Here is an 18,946-nt window from a genome sequence, read left to right on the forward strand (position 1 = left end):
ATATTTGAACCAGTTACTCTCTAACAACCCTTTCTAGCTCTAAAATCAATGATTCTTGATTGGCTAAAGATTTGACTGACATAATATAACTTGGTGCTTGGGCTGCAGTTCAGCCGATAAAGGAATACATTACACTTGGACTGTCAGAGATGCCCACAACCATACAAGAGATGCTACTGTTGAGAACTGGGAAACGGCTACTGGTATTTGAATGAATCATGTTTCTATAGAATGTAAACTCCTTGAGAGCAGGGAACCATGCCTCATATAAGATCTATGCAGCTTCAAGTGCTCATCACAGGACTCCAAATGCTACAGAGTTAACAAATGTTTATAGCTCTATTGTCATAAAGTAGAGCTTCTCCTGGGGTCGATGGCCTTGTATAAAATGAGATAATATTTCTGGAATATGAGACCATTGGTAGTATATATTCTGCATTGTATAGCAAATATTTATAAATGTATAATATATTGTGTAGTACAAGATATATTTTGTATTGTATAATATATATATATTCAGACATAAAAGAAATCTGTATTGTATAATAAATATTTGTATTTGTAAAACTCATTGTATAGTACAATGTATTATATATCTTGCACTGTATAATATATGTATTTGCATATGAGATAAATTTTGAATTGTATAATAAATATTTGTATTTGTATAATACAATGCATTCAATATTTTATATTATATAATGCAATATTTCTATTTGTATAATATGAAATAATAATTGTAAAGCCTGAAAGTGGTACTTAAATGCTAGCTATTATAATTATTTAATATTTAATCATTGTATTTCAATATAATAGGTCATTTTTTAAAATCATTTGTATTTTGTTTTATGCATTTAAATCATTCAAGGTCTCACCAGCCTGTTGTCAAAGAGGTCTAAAACACTCAAAAAGGGCTAAGATTCCTTGTTATAGAAGGAGCTAATTAGGAAATATACGATAATAATGTCATTGGAGATGTGAGAATTAAAAAACCCAGATGGGTTCTATGCCACCTTCACTTCCAATTTGTCATGTGCTCTGAAAGCAAGTAATTGACTTTCTCGGTGCTCCATTTTTCCCCATCTGGCTCAAAGATGTTGCATTACACTCTCATTCATATTTATTTATCCTGTGCCTCAACAGGCTGGATCCCAGGCTAATAGGGTCTGTGCCCTCCCTCTTAAGAGGGATGTGGAGTAGGTTCACAGAATGACAGTGGAAGAGCTAGAACAGACCTTAGAAACATACAGGCCAATTGAGTCCAAGTCACAAAAAGCATGATGTAGTTGGGGGGAGCACAAGAATCAGAGAGCCTGGGTTGCCGTACTAACTCTGTCTTTGGCTACCTACAGTATTCTTGGGCAAAATCAATGGGACTTGAAATACTCTCATTCCCTACCTCCCAAGCTGGTGGTAAAAGAAGAAATTTAGAAACCTTAAAATAGTATAAAAGTTGCATAAACATTATAGAAAATTAATAAATATCCATTTTAAGTTATTTTAAAATAACCCAACAAAATGGTAATACCATACAGATTCATCCGAAGAATTTATATTAATCATTGTGTAGCATAATAGCAGTCAGATAAGCTGGTTTCATTCCAGAACTATCTTAATGCCTGTGCGTCCATAAGCACATGGCTTAACTTCCATGGGCCTTCATTTCTCCATCCGTATTATGGAAGCAATATTATTTTGCAGTAACTATAGTTGCAAATGAGGTCATACATATGAAAATCATTTATTAAATTATAAAGCACTAAAGAAATATATATTAGCATTATACATGTAAAAAACAGACAAAGAAATCTTAGTCAAGAGCCAAGAAATATTTTTAGTGACTTTTTGCTAGTTAATCTATCATCAGGGCCATGAGTAATTGAGAAAACAGGAAACTATTCAGAGACTAGGACCAAAAGATAATGGATGTATGAAAAATGAATAGAACCAAAGAAAAGTTTCTAGCATATTAATGGGTCCTCCAGAAAAGATGTGAGGACAAAGGCCAACAAGTATCACATAAGATAAGAAAACAAGGTATGGATTGCCATCTCGTCTTGTGGAGGGAATAACAACATATCCATGAATGGATAGATATGCCATAGATACATTAAGGAAGGTAAAGAAGATGGGAGAAAAATTTTATTTCTAAATTTCTGAATTCTGTTTAAAGTAACTGGAAGACTCAAGGAATTTAAAGAAAATTAATCATCAAACATTTTAACCCCCACTAAATTGAGAAATGATCACAATCCAGGCAAATTTCCTTAGGAAAGAAATGCTTTTCCAGACCTTGAAAATAGAAGCATCCACCTCTTGATTGTAATCTTGCTTGCCGGCATGTTTCCAAGGGATCCGAAACATGCTTTTCTCCTCATTTTCCCAGATGAGCCCAGGATACATATTACTGTCAATTTGTTCAATCAGCCATTGCCGGAGCCTTCTTCCACTATTTCTGTCACACATCCTGAAGGAAAGAAATCAGAAGTCGAGTATTTGTCACCCGCCCCCCCCCCCTTCCCAGGCATTCTATCTAACAATCAAGAAATGACATATCAGACGCATATAAGCTTCCTTCATCAGAAAACAGGGAGAATCCAGAAACCTGAGAAGTCATTGTAGGGAGGAGACAGTTTCTGGCTCTATGATATCAAATGCTTCAATAAAAACAAGAAATCACAGTTTGAATTGCCAATATAACAAATTACATAATGCTGAGCATCCAAAATGTGAGAAAATTTTCTCATTTTTTAAGGGGAAAAAATGAATTTTTCAGGTTTTCTCAGCTTTGTTATAAAATATAGACAAATGCAAAATCTAAGTATTCTAGTCCATTTTGTTGGTGGTGTTGGTGTGAGTCCTTTGTTTTTAATGAAGGCCAGTGACATCCTTAGTGAAGTCTTCACTTACGGCTAATTGGATTTTAATGAGGCACAGTTGCATAGTCATTAGCCTCACTCTGTCTTCCTGAGGCATCAAAATCCAGTGAGAGGGCAAAAGTCAGGACAACTGCTAATGATCCTGGATACAGGGAATGCATGACCAAGCTCTAAGCACTCCACAGTGGTGGCTTTAGCTGCCTTCATAACCATTGGAACAAACTGTTCTCATCAGTCCATGTAATGGGGGAGGGGCAGGGAGCTTCACATACTTGGGGTAAAAGCCCCCCCCCCCCAATTCATAATGGGTTTGAGGTCTGTCTGTTATCCTCAACCAGATTTAGCCAGTCTGCCAAAACCGTTTTACCGGGGTGTGATTACCGTGCATACTACAGTTTCTTGGAGACACAGATGAGAGCTGAGTGAAGGTGGGCACCAAAAGTAGATAAGCAGCCCTGAAAAGGCTCACATGAGAGCTGTTCATCCTCCCTGAGCACCCCATACACTCCTTTGGATTACTCTGACCAGTGAATGGAAAAACTACTTTCATACCTACAGAAAAACCCTAAAGTTTACAAACAAACTCCAATCTCATCTTCCTACCTGTGTGCCTTTGGACAAGTTGCTCAATATCTCCGGGGCTCAGTTTCCCCAGGTGGAAAACAAGACCCTAGGATTCATAGGTCCCTTTCAGCACTAAATATGAAGTTTGATGATCTCTTTTAAATTAGTGTATTCCTTACTTCTAAACCTAAGAGAATCCTAAGTATCTTTCAGGTACTGTGGTCCTCTAGAAGAGTTTTGCTGAACCCTGCTGACTCTACTCAGTTATTAATGATCTAGCCTTCTTGAAATTTCTTTATTGATGTTATATTTATTTACTTACTTGGGTACAAGGCATATTCCCACTCCACCCCACAGGAGAATTGAAGCTCCTTGAAGGATTTGATTTTCGTCTATATATCCTGGTATAGAGTTTTAGACATGGTAGAGGCTTAATAACTGTTTGCTGAGTAGAATTACTGGGTGAATAAATTGATAATAATTCAAAAGTAGAAGGAAATATTTTCCCTGACATACCAAAATGATAGATAGAAAGTGATATTTTCAGTTTGAATTTTTCTTCTCTCCCAATAATGGCATAGCCTATCTAACATCTTTTATTCTTCTCAAAAGAAAACAATGCATTAAGAGAAACATTATTACAGTGTTCCAATTTCATTAGAATAATAACAGCAATAATACTGATTCATGTTTATATATTACTATGATATTCAAAAAAATACGAATAGCAACCTGCCTAGGTAGGTACTATGAGTATTATTATTCCCATTTTATAACTGAGGTTCAGAGCAGTTAAGAGTATTGCCCAAGATCATACAGCTCATGCAGAACAGAGCTAAGACTCAGGCCTAGGACTCTGTCATTTCTGTGGAATGATCTGATAGTGGGATTTGGTTATACTGCATTCATAATAATTGTTAAAAACACAACACTGGCCAGAGTAATTTTAATCCAATCAACTCCCATAGTTCCATCCTATTCCATCCTATCCAGTCCCACCCAATTGTTAGTTTTCTCTCTTTCTTGAAATTACTACATTTACATTACATTTATTTACTTAATTGTATGTATGTAATTGCCTCTTCCTCCCCCTACAGAGTAGAAATTCCTTGAGGGCAGGAATTATTTCATTTTTGTCTTTGTAGTGTCAGAGTTTGACAAATTATTAAATGTTTGCTGAATAGAATTGTTGGATGAATAAGTTACTAATAATTCAAAAGAAATATATATATATATATATATATATATATATATATATTCTACATCTTTATAATACCAATCATATAATAGCTAGAAGGTGGTGGGCCAGGACCAGGGGGTATATTCATAGTACAGGAACTGAACAAAGTCAGTTGGTGTCTTTAGTGATCAAACTTATTTAACACTATTTTCTAAGCAATTTGGACTACAAATTGGCCAGAGATTAAAAAAACAGGAATAACTCTCTCCAGTTTCTCAGATCTGTCACTTGGAAGAACAGTCTTTGGAGAAACTAAGTACCATGCCAGAACATGTTCATTTTCCCAAAAACCATATGGGTGATAATCATGCTTCATTATCTTACAGTCATCATTTACAAGAACAACAGCTGGAAATCCCCTAGGCTTCTGGTCAGACGCCCACCCAAAAAATAACATTTGTGTTCCATGGAGTAAAATATAAATTCTTTCTACCTTCCTGATGAGTAATAATCAATAGCTACAAAATATAACATACAATATCCAGAGGTAAAATAATCTGTAAATAAATACTGCCTCAATATATCCCCAGAGAAAGGTTCCACTTTTCTGTAGCCTGGAGTCCTACCTAGATTGCAAGGACATCTTACATTGGATGAGAAGACAAAGAATTCCTAGTCAAATTTCTGCCAAGATTGCTTTTGTCTGACTCAATGAACCTAAAGAGCAATGAAATGAGAGGAGGGAGAGGAGGCAAAATGCAATCTCAGTTGTATCATCAACTAGCCTTCCACTGAAGTCTTCCCTATTTCTCCTGGTCAGAAGTGATCTTCCCACCCCCCTCCACCCCAACCTTCTCTCTCACACACACATACACAGTACACACACACACACACACACACACACACACACACACACATACATACATCTCCACCCCTGTGGACCACTGAAGATACTTCACTTAGTACCTTTCTGATATATTTATTTTATATCCCATAGGTGAATTTTAGATTTTTGTGCCTTTTTCTTTTTTCCAGTCTATCAATTTCCTGAGGGCAGGGACTAAGACCAACTCTCTGTCTTTCCCAGAGAAAGCCACTGTTCTAGCCACAATAATGATTGATAAAAGAATGACTGATATAATCTCACTGACTCCCAAATCCCAAATCAGTAAAATGAATGGTTTGAGAGCTCTCAATTCGTTTCCAGCCCTATGCTTCTAAAAATTATCCACTGTGATCCTTCCCAAATCGGAAAGAACAATGAACTTCAAGACTCAACACTTACCAGCTCTATGACCTTGGGCCAGCTCACTTCACTTCTCTGAAATTCTAATTGCTCATCTATAAATAAGATATGCACTAGTGGGATTGTTTGGAAGACAATTGATAAATTTAAAAGTATTACATAAATATGAGATCACATTGTAATTTTAATATTATTCAATATTACTCAGAAAAGAATTACATTCTCCACCACCTACATGATCATCGTCATCATCATCATCATGTACTATCAACTTTCAAATTGTGCTTGTCTGAGGAGTCAAACAACTGAACAGTCTAAAAAAAAGCAGTGGTTTTATCAGTAATGGGATGGCATCTAGTGGGAAGCTATGCTAGAATAATAAGGCAAAATTAAATAGCATCCTGCATCAAAATAACACAATGTATGGAATATGGAAAAGTCTCATAGAGGAAAAAAGGATTTCATTAATATTAGAAATTGTTGCTATTTGGAGGGTGAGAGAAAAAATTGAGAAAAAAAGTGAGAAATATATAATTGAGTGTCCTTGCTTCCTGCTTTTTTTTTCTAAATTAACCATTTACTAGCAAAAACCAAAAAAAAAGTAAAATAAAATAAAATAAAAAGGAGACAGAAAGGTGGTGCAGTGGATAGAGCACCAATCGTGGAGTCAGGAAGACCTGAGTTCAAATCTGACCTCAGTCACTTAATAATTGATTAACTGATGTGACCTTGAGCAAATCATTTAACTCCATTGCCTTACAAAAAACAAAATAAAATAAATTAGCCATCTAATGTCATCAGGCATTTATACTTACATAGCACTTTTGACTGTCCTTCAGGGTTTTTAAAAAGATAACTTAGAAGGCCTGAAGCCTAAGAGGATTCTTTGGTTTTGTTTTGGTTTTTGAGGCAATCCATGTTAAGTGACTTGCCAGGCAGGGGTCAGAGAGCTAGGAAATTATCTGAGGCCAGATTTGAACTCCTGACTTCAGAGTCTGTTCTCTATCCATTGCAGCACCTAATTGTTCCTAAGATTAAAGTTTCACAAAATGGATTTTGGAGAGTTTGTGAACCTGGATGGGAAAAAATGTTTAACTAACTGCTTTTCAACATAATTGGTTTCCTTTGTAATCCTAAATTTGTTTGATACATTTAAAATATTCTCAGAAGGGAGTCTCTAGACTGCCAAGAAGAAATATGATATAGGAAAAAAAAAGGTTAAAACCTTTTAAAACTGAACTAGTCAAATTTCCACCATTCCATCCCACCCTACCACAACCAGCATTTTATAGATGCTGGAAAAGAAGGTGATTTATCCAAAGTCATCCAACAATTGGTTCGTCCTGACCTCACACCTGGTATCCTGATTCTTAGTCTGCTGAGTATCCTCTACACTCTATCAAACTAATAAAAGGCAGAGACAGCATCCAAGTTTTCAGTACATTTGTAGATTTATCTTAATTTTCACTGGAGTGTGGTCAAAAAAAATGAGATCTGGATTTAGTCAGAGGGAAAATGGATTGGAATTCTAGCTCCAGCTCTGTTGTTGTCGTCTTTCATTATTGAAAAAGACCATGACATCAAGTAAATGATGTCATGGCATGCAAGTAATTTGGATTAAAGTGAAGGGGTGTTTTGCAAAGGCACCATGCTCACTATCTCTTCCTAAACCCTGTGGCTTGATATGGCAGGAACAGGATGATGGGTGTTGACCTCGATAGAATAGATGTATTGGATGTATTTCTTCCCCATATCACCCAGACACCGCAGCACTGCAGTATGGTCAGGCTTAAGAGTTTTAACTTAGCAATGTGCTGAAGCTCCGGTATAAGAGACCAAGTCAGGTTCCCTCTTGTGACCTCATTCTCCCCACTATAAAATGAAATGCTAACTACTTTCCTCATTTACGCTTATTGGGAGAAATGCTCTTGGAGAAGCCTCAGAGAATGATAGAAATAGAAGTAATTATTATCATGGTTTAAGATTATAAAGTCCCACATGTATAGAGTCTTGTGTTGTGAAGATGTTCTCAAGATAACATTGGTTCTTCATTTTATCTTCACAACCTTCCTTTGACAGAGGAAAAAGGAGTCTGGAGTAGTAAGGTGAGTTGCCCAAATCCACAAAAGTATTGAGAGAAATGATTCAGATACAAATCTTCCAATTCCAAATTGGGAGTTTCTCTCAGCACTTCCTGCAATGAACTATGATTTTATTGTCATTATCAACTGTCAGGATCAAAATTCTATCCTGAGCATTCATAAATTTACCCATGGGCCAAAACCAACCCAATACATTGGCAGGAACAAATCAGAAACAGGGTCATGTGTTTACAAGCAACTTCCTCTTCTCTAATTTCAAGATAAAAAACTTTTCCTATCTGCCAAGTCCTACCTAGAAACAATCTGTATCCATACAAATCTGTCAAAGAGTAGAACTCTCTAGATCTAGGATCAAAATGGCTCTATCCAATTGGGAAATCCATGTTCTAGACGGCAGAGGTGTGTCTGAGAGCATATCATATTTCCCCTATCAGGTACCCTTTGGACTAAGTGTATCATTTCCCCTATTACCCCCTCCCATTCTACCAGGAAAGCGTACAAACTATTTCAGTTTCTTCCCCCCTTCTTGGTCTTCAACTTTCTTGGACTAATAAGACATTTCCAGTTTTCTTTTAGAAAATTCTGTGCCAAATCAAAAAGGATCAATCCATAATCACAAACCCCACCCCCAAGCACTCTCTCTTTGGGGAAAAAAACAACCAAGGTTCAAATGCAATAATAATGGTTATAAAATGCTGTCAATCAGGGAACAGGGAAACAAATGTCTACGTGTTTACTAATCACCAAGCACAGTGCAAAGAGCTGGGGTTACTAAGAAAGGCAAAAAATAGTTCTTGCCCTCAGGGAACTTGTGGTCTAATCTGTAATGTGTATAAGAAAGAAAGTAAAGTAAACAAACTTTTATTTTAAAAAAATCAAATAAATTGACTATTTCACCACTGAGAAAGAACATTACTTTAGCATTAAACATGTTAAACATCTTATTAAATCATGCCATGATTTCAGGTGATTTTGCACAAAAGCAGACCAACAGCAGTGAGCCCATCAAAGGGAAACATTGCTGTAATATGCTGGGGGTCATAAATCAAAGAATCTAAAATCAGATTGATAAACATGAATTTTGACCAGGTATCCAATACCACTGTATTTACTATGAGAAAGGAGAAAAGGTCTGTAATGTATATAACAGCTTCTATCACAACTCAAGTGACTGAGATATTAGGAAGATTGGGAAGCACAATGAATTAGAAAGTGGTCTAAATTGGGAAGTTGTTTAGTCCCATTTAGGGTATCTTGACAGAGATACTGGAGTAGTTCACCATTTCTTTCTCCTGTTCATTTTATAGATGAGGAAACTGAAACAAACAGGATTAAATGAATGGCCCAGAGTCACCCAACTATAGTATGTATCTGAGGTCACATTTGAACTCAGGTCTTCCAGACTCTAAGGCCAACACTATACTTTGTTCCACCAAAATGCCCCAAACTGGAAAGAAGACCTAGATTCAAATTCTGATTCCACTACTTAGCTACCTTCATGATCCTAGGTAAGGATGGGAGGAAAAGGAAGGGAGAAAAGAATAAACATTTATGAAAATCCATTATGTGCCTGCCAAGCACTATGCTAAACTAGTGTAAATCTTGAGTCATGATTTTCTCCTCTGTAAAACAGATTTGCAGATAGGGGGCCAGGCATGAAAGTCCTGAGTTCAAATTTGATTTCAGACACTTACTAGCTGTGTGACCCTGGACAAATCAGTTAACCCTTTTTGTCTCAGTTTCCTCATCTGTAAAATGAGCTAGAAAAGGAAATGACTACCATTGCCAAGGAAACTTCAAGTGGGGTCATAAAGAGTAAATGACTGAACAACCACAAAATCCTATGCACTTTTAAATTTTATAATGCCTACACAACATAGTCATATATATGATAAGTGATAGCCTTTCTTCTATTTTTCCCCATTATCTATTAATCCCATTACAAATGCCCTTTCTCAGGGGCAGCTAGGTGGCACAGTGGATAGAATACCAGTCTTGGAGTCAGGAGGACCTGAGTTCAAATGTGACCTCAGACACTTAGCTGTATAACCTTGGGCAAGTTACTTAACCATCATTGTCTGATAAAAATATAAATAAAAAATCTTTCTTCAGGATCATTGTTGAATTCTTTTAAAACTTTTTCAAAAATTGGAAACATCTGATATTTTTAAATATGAATCAGAGACCTCCCCAATCCCATTGGAATTAATTTTTTTTAAAAACCCAGCAAAATGATCTTCAAAGGAATTTATATTTATGGTCCATTCTCTGAACCTCATATCTATTACACTACTGGAGAAAAATCCTGGACCTTAATAATGGACCTCTATCCATGGTTCAGAAAGCCATGTGGAGAGACAGAGAGATGGTAAGAGAAGAGTTTATCTGGGCCATATAAGTAAGTTCATCTTTATATAACTAGATGAAAGAAAGACCAGTTCATTAAATAAAGGTGTTGTGTTAGTAATGCAAATGTTGCTTCTATAATTCAAGGGCCTGATTTTAACTCCTAACTCTTCTACTTCCTGGGTACAAGACCCTGGGGAAGTTACTCTCAGCCCTCCCTCAATCTGAGTTTCCTCATTTGTATTGGACTAGATCTTAGACTTCAAAGATCTCTCCCAGTTCTAAATTCTATCAAAAGGGAGACAGTCTAGTCATAATTCCTTTGGCATCTAAAACTCCCTAAAAGAATTATTATTTTGGTATTCCTGAAGATACATGATTTCAACAATGGGGGTACCCCCTACACCAATGAAGGATAATAACTCCAGTCATTAGCAGATGATCTTCACAAATTGTTCTGGAGGAAAAAATCATTACCTGGTTGGTGGTCCACCCAAGGATGAGGTGATCCTCTGAGTTTAATTAGACCACTAATGCATAAGAAATACACTGTTTGGAACTTGAAGCCTCTCTGAGTGTGACCAGTCAAAATCTGAGTTTCATAAACACAGCCTTTGACATTCCAGACCAACTCCAGAGAGCAATGAGGAATTGACAAATATGAAGGGAGGATCGTTTGACAATGAAAATCACTTCCGTGAGATTTAATGTGGGATTAGGGTAGGAAAAGGAGGAAGTATATGGACAAAACTGAGTTTTTGCAAACAGACATATGCTTAGGCATGGGGAGAAATCAAGTGATTATTCCTCTAAATTTTTCTTTCCTCTCTCTTAGTTCCCCAATCTCTATGGCAGAGCAATCCGTTTCCCCTTGTAGTCTGTCACACTTGAAGGAGGGAAGAGAGCAGTATTCTATTTCATTTTTATCTCCATCACAAATCACTCCATGTTAATCATGGGCAAAGGGTGCCAGATGAAGGTTGGTAATTTTCTTGAGGGCAGCACTTTTCCTAAGGCAGAGGCTCTCTTAGAGCATACTTAGAAAAGTGACTTGGGGATCCCCAGGTCAGTCTAAAATCAGGTATAAATTCTACTAATACAGGCAGGACAAACGGGGTTCTTTATTCCATATTGTCAAGATTGAAGAAATGCTACAAATAGACTTACTGACTCATTGTGTTTTGATTCTGTTCCTACAGACACACAAACATAAACACATATGCATACACACACACAGACACACACACAAGCTTCAAGTGAATAAAAGAATCATATTCAAAGGATATATGGTAGCAAGAGAAATAAAACCTAGATAGAGAGTCAAGAGGCTTTGACAAGTGATTTGCCCTTTGGGGGTTTCAGTTTCCTCATCTGTAAAATGAAGAGGTTGACTAAGTGGTCTCTTTTATCCCTACTAGTTCAATTGATCTGTGACTCTATGAAAGAGAATCCAAGAGTACAAAAGAAAGACGTGCAGTTAATTTCCTCTTGTTCTGAAGTGTGAAAGGTAGTTCCCCCACTATGCTAGCGTGAGCAGAGTTCAAATCCAGATTCCAGAAGGGAAGTTAAAACATTTTTTAAAGAGTTTCACACACACACACACACACACACACACACACACACACACACACACACACACACACACACACACACACACACACACACACACAAACACACACACACACACCCCAAACTTCCCAGAGTTGGCTGCTAAAGAATACCTACAAAGATAGGCTGAGAAGCTGGCTATACTACAACAACTTAAACATCATCCTTGCTCAGCCCTGTACCACTAAGAAAGATAGCGAGTTTAGATCAATCCTTGTCTTCGTATGAATCAACAAAAGATTTCCAAATCCTTGAACTAACTGACCATCACAGAGGAAGAGAGAGATTGAGAAATACAGTACATAGGCACTGATAGATATTTCCATCATGGGGTTCAGAATTAGAAAGGACCCATAAGATTTGGTCAAATCTCTTCATTTTGAAGATGAAGAAAATGAAAGTCCAAGCTGTCCAAAAACTTACAGACTTGAGAAAAGCAGAATTAGAAGAATGCAAGAGTCCAAATGAGCTTTAAAACAAATGAGCCTAGCAGAGACTTCAAAATATACATTCCTGAGAAACCTTAGAGCCACTTGTCCAGTCTCTATCTGGACGAGGATCTCCACTACAATAGCCATCAGTCATCAGTCTTAGTCTGATGATGCCTAAATGAGGAAAAGTCCACTCCGTCCAGAGACAGCCCCATTCCATAGGGGTTCTAATTGTTAGAAACTCCCCCTCCCATAGGAAGCCTAAATTAGCCTCTGCAATTTTCCAGTCTTTGCTCCTTTCTGCCTTCCCACCCATCTACCCTGACCCTCACTCAGCAAAATAAATCTAAACCCTCCTCTTCAGAAAGTCTTTTTAAATAAAGACAGCTATTATGTCCACCACTCCCAAGATCTCTCTTGTCTGGGCTACATATTCCCCATTTTCCCCCCTGGAGCCCTCACGTGTTGTGATGGAGAGGATGGTCAGTTTCCTATGGTTGCCCTCCTCTGGCGCGCCCCAACGTGTCCTGTGCCATCTAGAACCAAACCCGGTTATTCTCCAGGTCTAGCCAGGCCAAAGGCCGGCAGGACCATATCCTTCCTCTTTCTGGACGTTTGGCCTCTCCCAGTGAATCCCCTTTCATAGGTTACTCTAATAACAAATAAAGCTAGAGAGAACATTTAGAGACTTTGGCCAAGACCCCTCATTGTGCGGATGAGGCATAAGGGCTCAGACCGGTACCAGGACCTCGGTCTCCAAATGCGATGCCGCTCCTTGTGGAGAGCCATTTGCTCTGCCCATGACATTGAGGGCACCGGACTGGACCCGCTGAAGAAGGACCCATTGGCAGTTCTTTCCCTCGGCAAGCCTCAGGAGAAAGGGGGAGAGGAGGGTCCCTACCTGTTACCCAGAAGCCGGCGGAGAGGAGTCCTAGCCTGGAGCAGCTTTCGCGGCTGCCGCAGTCGGGAGCTAGAGTGACTGGGGAGTCCGGGGCCCGGAGGGTGACAGGAGCCCCGGGCGGGACTGTATAAGAGCTCGGGGAGTGTCCCGATCCTCCCGCCCCCTGAGCGGACTGACAGGGCCTCGGACCAATGGCTGGCGAAGGAAGGGGAGGACGGACCCAATGGGCTGCCGCCATGCGGAGACCCTTCTTCTAAGCGCCGCTTTTCCGAGAAACCCCGGCCAGGCTCGGAGGCGGTGGTGGCGGCCGCGAGTGTGGACCTGGAGGTGGCCGCGGGGGCCGCACACACACGCACACGCACGCGGCTCCCCCCTTCTCCGCTCAGGACTCCGGGGGCCCGAGCGGCAGCCCGGGGGGCTGGGATGGATGAGCCGGGGGTCCCGGAGGACCGCGCTGCCCACCAGAGGAGGGATGCTCCGGCCGGGAAGACTCGAGTCAGCTGGGCCCGAGCCCAGGCGGAGGCGGAGGCAGGAATTTCCCGGAGGCCAAAGTCCGGAGACCCCAAACTGACTCTTCCAGGGGGAAAAAGAGATTGACCCCGAGCCTGCTGCCCACCCCCGATGCTGCGTTGGCATTAGCCCAGGGGCTGGAAATCAGCCGTCACATTCCTCCGGGCTGGGGGTGGGGGGGAGGCAAGAAGGGGTAAAGCTTGGCGTAATTGTTCCCAGAAAGTGGGGAGAGGGAGGAAGAAGAGGTGCTTGGTTTTTAGCCATTTCTAAACTGTCATTGTTACATAGGAATCCAATGGATCCATCACACGGTTTGTTTGATCACCGTTTAAGTTGAGCAGCCCCCACTCTCTGAAAACCCTTGAAAAAATCAGTTCCCCCTCTCTAAGCCTCAGTTTCCTCCTTTTGAACTAGGAGGAGACTCCCAAAGAGCCCTTGGGTAAAAACTCCCAGTTAAGAAGTGAGCCCAGATTCCAAAGCTGCTCAAAAGAACTATGGGACTTTTGGGGGACAGTGAGTAAACCTTCCACCCCTGTTCTGAGTTCTTAAAAGGTCACCCTAAGTCACCTCTCTTGGGAGGAGGAACCCATTGGATACAAAAGCTGATTTTGAAATAATCTGGACAGACTCTAATTGTGTGACCTTGCCAAAGTCATTTCAGGCTCCCTGGGTCTCCTCCGCTCTGCAAAATGAGGGAGTTGGTGATCTCTGAGCCCGAAAGTCATTCTTGCCAGATACAAGCTGCCTTGTAGTGCTCTAAGTGGACACAGGAGTTCTCAGAAGCATAAATAGCCTCTACACACTTCAGTTTAAAAGAAACTATCACCTCCTTCCCCCCTTATCAAGCAATTTGCTTTCTTTTAGGGGCCCTGAGCTTCCAGATCCAAATTTATACACACACACACACACACACACACACACACACACACACACACACACACACACACAAACAGATTTATGGCATATATGCATGTATATTAGGATATATATATATATATATATATATATATATATCCAGATAGATATATATGCAAACATTCATAAATAGAGATCTCCAAAGCCCTGGTGAGCATCATGGTGCTGGGGGATTCTCCAACCAATAATACCACAAGAATTCATAGAGATGCCGTGTCAGACTTGACCAAGGAAATTTAGACAGTTTACTTCCCTCTTTATCTGAAGAGTCCAACAGCTAAGAGAGGCAGCCAGAGATAAAGTTCCCTGACCTGGAAGGCAGCCTACCTAAGTGGTCCAGTCACCTTATCCCTAGAGGAAGGATTCTTTAGCATTGACTTTGAACTTCAGCTGGATTGGACTACTTATAGGGCTTCTCCACTTCAAACTCTTGGGAGATTCCTTAATGAAAAATATTTCTGAGATCTAATGTGACTGAGAACCAGTTCACAGTGTATTGACAATCAGCTTGATTTTCTGCTACCCTCAACTCCAGGAATCACTTAGATTAAAATGGTTTCTGTGTCCAGGGATATGTCTGAGAGCAGTAGGTTGTGGTGATAAGAGGTTTGGTCTTGGAGTCAAGTAACCTCAGTAGAACTGTCACATGTTGTGACTTTCTGCAAGTAACTTGAATCTAAGCTTCAGGTTCCTCTTCTATAAAATGAGGTAATTAAAAGGAGTATAATATAGCTCTCAAGGTTGTTGCAAGGAGAAAGCCTTAAGGAAAGCTTTGCCAAATGACCAGCATGAATAATTGTGAACCAGCATGTTTCTCCTCCAATCCCCCACACTCCCTACAATTCCTTTGAACAGCTTTGAAATTTGGGCTCACTTCTTAACTCTATGAGCTGGGCTTTTACCCTAGGATTCTTCAGAACTTAGAGCTCATTTAGTCCTACCTCCTCATTTTACAAAGGGGGGAACTGAGACTCAGAAAGAATAATTGACTTTTCCAAGGCACCCAGATAGTAGGGGCTACACTGATTTCTTATAGAATTGTAAAGAAAGCGCTTTGCAATTAGTAAAGAACTGAAGAAATGGGTCTGGTGTTGATAGAAGCAGTAGTAGCAATAGCAGCAGCAGCCCCAGTAATAGCAGTAATAGTAATTAGTAGCAGTAGTAGGTAACAACAGTAGCTGTAGCGGTAACAGGAGCTGTAGCAATAGCAATAGCAGTGGTAGCTGAAGTAGTAGTGGCAGTAGCAGCAGAAATAGGAGAATTGGTAGTAGTCATAGTAGGAGGTATTTTGTATTTGGTTTTAGGTTTTTGCTAGGCAATGGGGTTAAGTGGCTTGCCCAAAGTCACACAGCTAGAAAATTATTAAGTGTCTGAGGCCAGATTTGAACTCAAGTACTCCTGACTCCAGGGCTGGTGCTCTATCCACTGTGCCAACTAGTCACCGGAGGAGGAGGAGGAGGAGGAGGAGGAGGAGGAGGAGGAGGAGGAGGAGGAGGAGGAGGAGGAGGAGGAGGAGGAGGAGGAGGAGGAGGAGGAGGAGGAGGAGGAGGAGGAGGAGGAGTGGTAGTTGTGGTAGTAATAGTAGTAGTAGTAGTAGTAGTAGTAGTAGTAGTAGTAGTAGTAGTAGTAGTAGTAGTAGTAGTAGAAGTAGAAGTAGTCATGGTGGTAGTAGGAAACAAGAACTCCGGGATTTCATTCAGCGACTTTAATAGACGTGTAAACTTTACCAAATCATTTAACACTTCATGATGTCAGTTTTCTTATCTATAAAATGGGACATAAACACTCATTACACAATGTTTTCAGAATCAAACTGAGCTTCGTAATGTTAAAGAGCTTTGTATTTTCCCTTTTACAAAATACTTTGCCCCTCACAAAGGAGATCATTTAAATAAGTGTTTAAAGGGAAGTGTCAGTAAAATATTCCCAACTAAAGAGATTGGAGCCACTGGAAAATGAACAATGGCAAATTAAAATGAGCATTTGTAAAAGTATAGACTTAGCTAAGATTGAATCTGAAAATCTTTTATTGTGATATAATGGAAAGAGCATTGAATTTAGAGGCAAGGGAGACAGTCGAGTTTGTGTGTCTGAAATCCTCTTCCTCCACCTACAAGCTATGACTGGGCAAGTCACAGAATTTCTCAGAACTTTCATTTCCTTATCTATAAAACAAGAATAATAAGATTAATTGCACCTGCTTCTCAGGGTTGTAAGGGTCAGGTAAGATAATAAACTTGAAGTATAAAGTACAGCTATTCATAGACATTTCTGATATGCTACTTTATGCATTATGTGATTCACAGGATTATTGTGGATCAGAGAAGGGAAGAGGGCTGGGGAAAGGAGAAGAAAAGGAGCAAAGGGGAAAGGAAGGGAAGAGGAGAGGGAAGGAAGGGTTAGTAAGGGGAGAAAAGAAAGAAGACAAGAAAAGGAATGAAAAGGGAGAGAGGGGGAAGAGGGAAGAGAGAAAAAGAAGGTAGAGAATGATGCTGAATGACAAATCAGCCAATCTGTAGCATTGTTTGAAAGAATAGAGAGGAAATGGTCCTTTCTGACTGTTTATATGGGCTGTATTGAGGTTGTTATAGGTGATGGAGTTGGGAGAGAGGGGAGCTGGACAAAAGAAAAGTAAAGTATATTTCTATTGGACTTATTGTAAAGATATGTTTATTATAAAAGATGGACTTATTATAAAAGAATTCATTGGTTACCATAGAACAATTCTCAAAGCTTTTTGTCACTCCATAGATCACCACAGCAAGATCAAAGCCCCACGAACTATTTAATATCCATTTTTGCTTGTCATTTTTAAACATAGGCACATATACACAAAAACCTGATCTAAATTAATGATGAGAATAGATCTGCTTTTAATTATTCCCCATATGAATACTATCTACCTTTAATCAGTCATTATACCAGAAAGGGCATCTAGGTGGTACAGTGGACAAAGCAATGGTCTTAAAGTCAGGAGGACAGGAGTTTGAATTCAGCCTCAGATACTTGCCACTTTCTAGTTGTGTGGCCTTAAGTGAGTCACTTAACCCTGATTGTCTTGCTTCCAAGTTTATCTCCAGTCATCCTGATTCATGTCTGGCCACTAGACCCAGAGATCTCTGGAGGAGAAAGTGAGGCTAGTGACTCAGACTCAGCACAGTACCCCCTCACTCAAATCCAATTGTTGTGCTTGTCATGGCATCATCTCCCTGCCATGGTCTTCTTTGAGAATGAAGGACAAACATCATTACACCAGAATCTAGAGGACCCAAAAAAGACAATTGTGGAGGCAAGGAAAATGGCAAGTGAGTGATTAAAAAATTCTCTTTCCCCTTTTCACACCCACTCAGGACCTATTTTCTTGGCCCTCTGCTCTCAAGGGCATATCTGCCATGTATATCACCACCAATACCCAACACCACCACTGAAACTTATCTGTTCTCTATTTCATTTCCTCAGATTCTTTCCTCAAAGTTAATATCCAGGATTGACAACCAAGTCAATCAAATCAGTAACTCTGTGCTAATGCAGTACTGGAAAAAGACTTAAATAGAAGATTTCCTCCATACCTATCCATCAAGACTTTCCTTTCCTTCTTCTGTTCAAGGACTCATTTTAAAATTATAAAACCTTTCTGGAGACATTTTTGACATTATATTTCCCCAAACTCTACCCTCTTTTAAAATGCCCTATTACTGCCAGGACTACACCATCATTCCAGTCTCAGGAATGCAACCTAGGTGTCATCCTTTATTCCTCATTTTCTCTCATCTCCTATTTCAAATCACTGCTGGGATCTGTCAATTCAATATACTATGGATAACCTCTTTCTCCCTTCACATACTACTACCAATCTGGTGTCAGCCCCTACATCTCTTGCCTGCTGGTTGGTCTGCCAGGCACAAGCCTCTGCCCACTACAATTTGTTCTCCACTCAGCTATCAAAATGATCTCCCTAAAGTGCAGGTCTGACTATGCCACACCCCTACTCAATAAATTCCAGTGACTCCTTATCACCCACAGGATCAAATATAACATCATTTGTTGGGTATTCCAAGACATTAATAATTTCTTCTCCTCTGATCTCCCTCCAACTTTTTCAGTCTTACACCTTATAGACCTTACACACACCTCTCCAAGTGTGTACATCTGCATTCAGTGACCCTGGCCTCATTCTTCCTTAATAGAACTCATCGTCTTCCAACTATACCCTGTTTGTAGAAAAGTTTTCATCTTCATCCTCTGACTTCTCTAGCTTCTTTTA

At 39.7% G+C, this 18,946-nt stretch overlaps 1 protein-coding gene across 2 annotated transcripts in view; it reads right to left on the bottom strand.

Annotated features, from left to right (window-relative positions):
• IRF8 (interferon regulatory factor 8) overlaps positions 1-13,363 on the bottom strand; it is a 37,206-nt gene extending 23,843 nt beyond the window's left edge. For both annotated transcript variants that reach the window (XM_074201798.1, XM_074201792.1), the window contains exons 1-2: positions 13,258-13,363; positions 2,293-2,467 (exon numbers count right to left, since the gene is read on the bottom strand). In XM_074201798.1, the coding sequence (XP_074057899.1) occupies positions 2,293-2,466 (174 nt within the window). In that variant the 5' untranslated portion in view covers position 2,467; positions 13,258-13,363. The remainder of the gene's footprint in view (positions 1-2,292; positions 2,468-13,257) is intronic.
• Positions 13,364-18,946: the final 5,583 nt, after the last annotated feature.

This window comes from Macrotis lagotis, chromosome 1, assembly GCF_037893015.1.
Source record: "Macrotis lagotis isolate mMagLag1 chromosome 1, bilby.v1.9.chrom.fasta, whole genome shotgun sequence".
NCBI classification, from domain to species: Eukaryota; Metazoa; Chordata; class Mammalia; order Peramelemorphia; family Peramelidae; genus Macrotis; species Macrotis lagotis.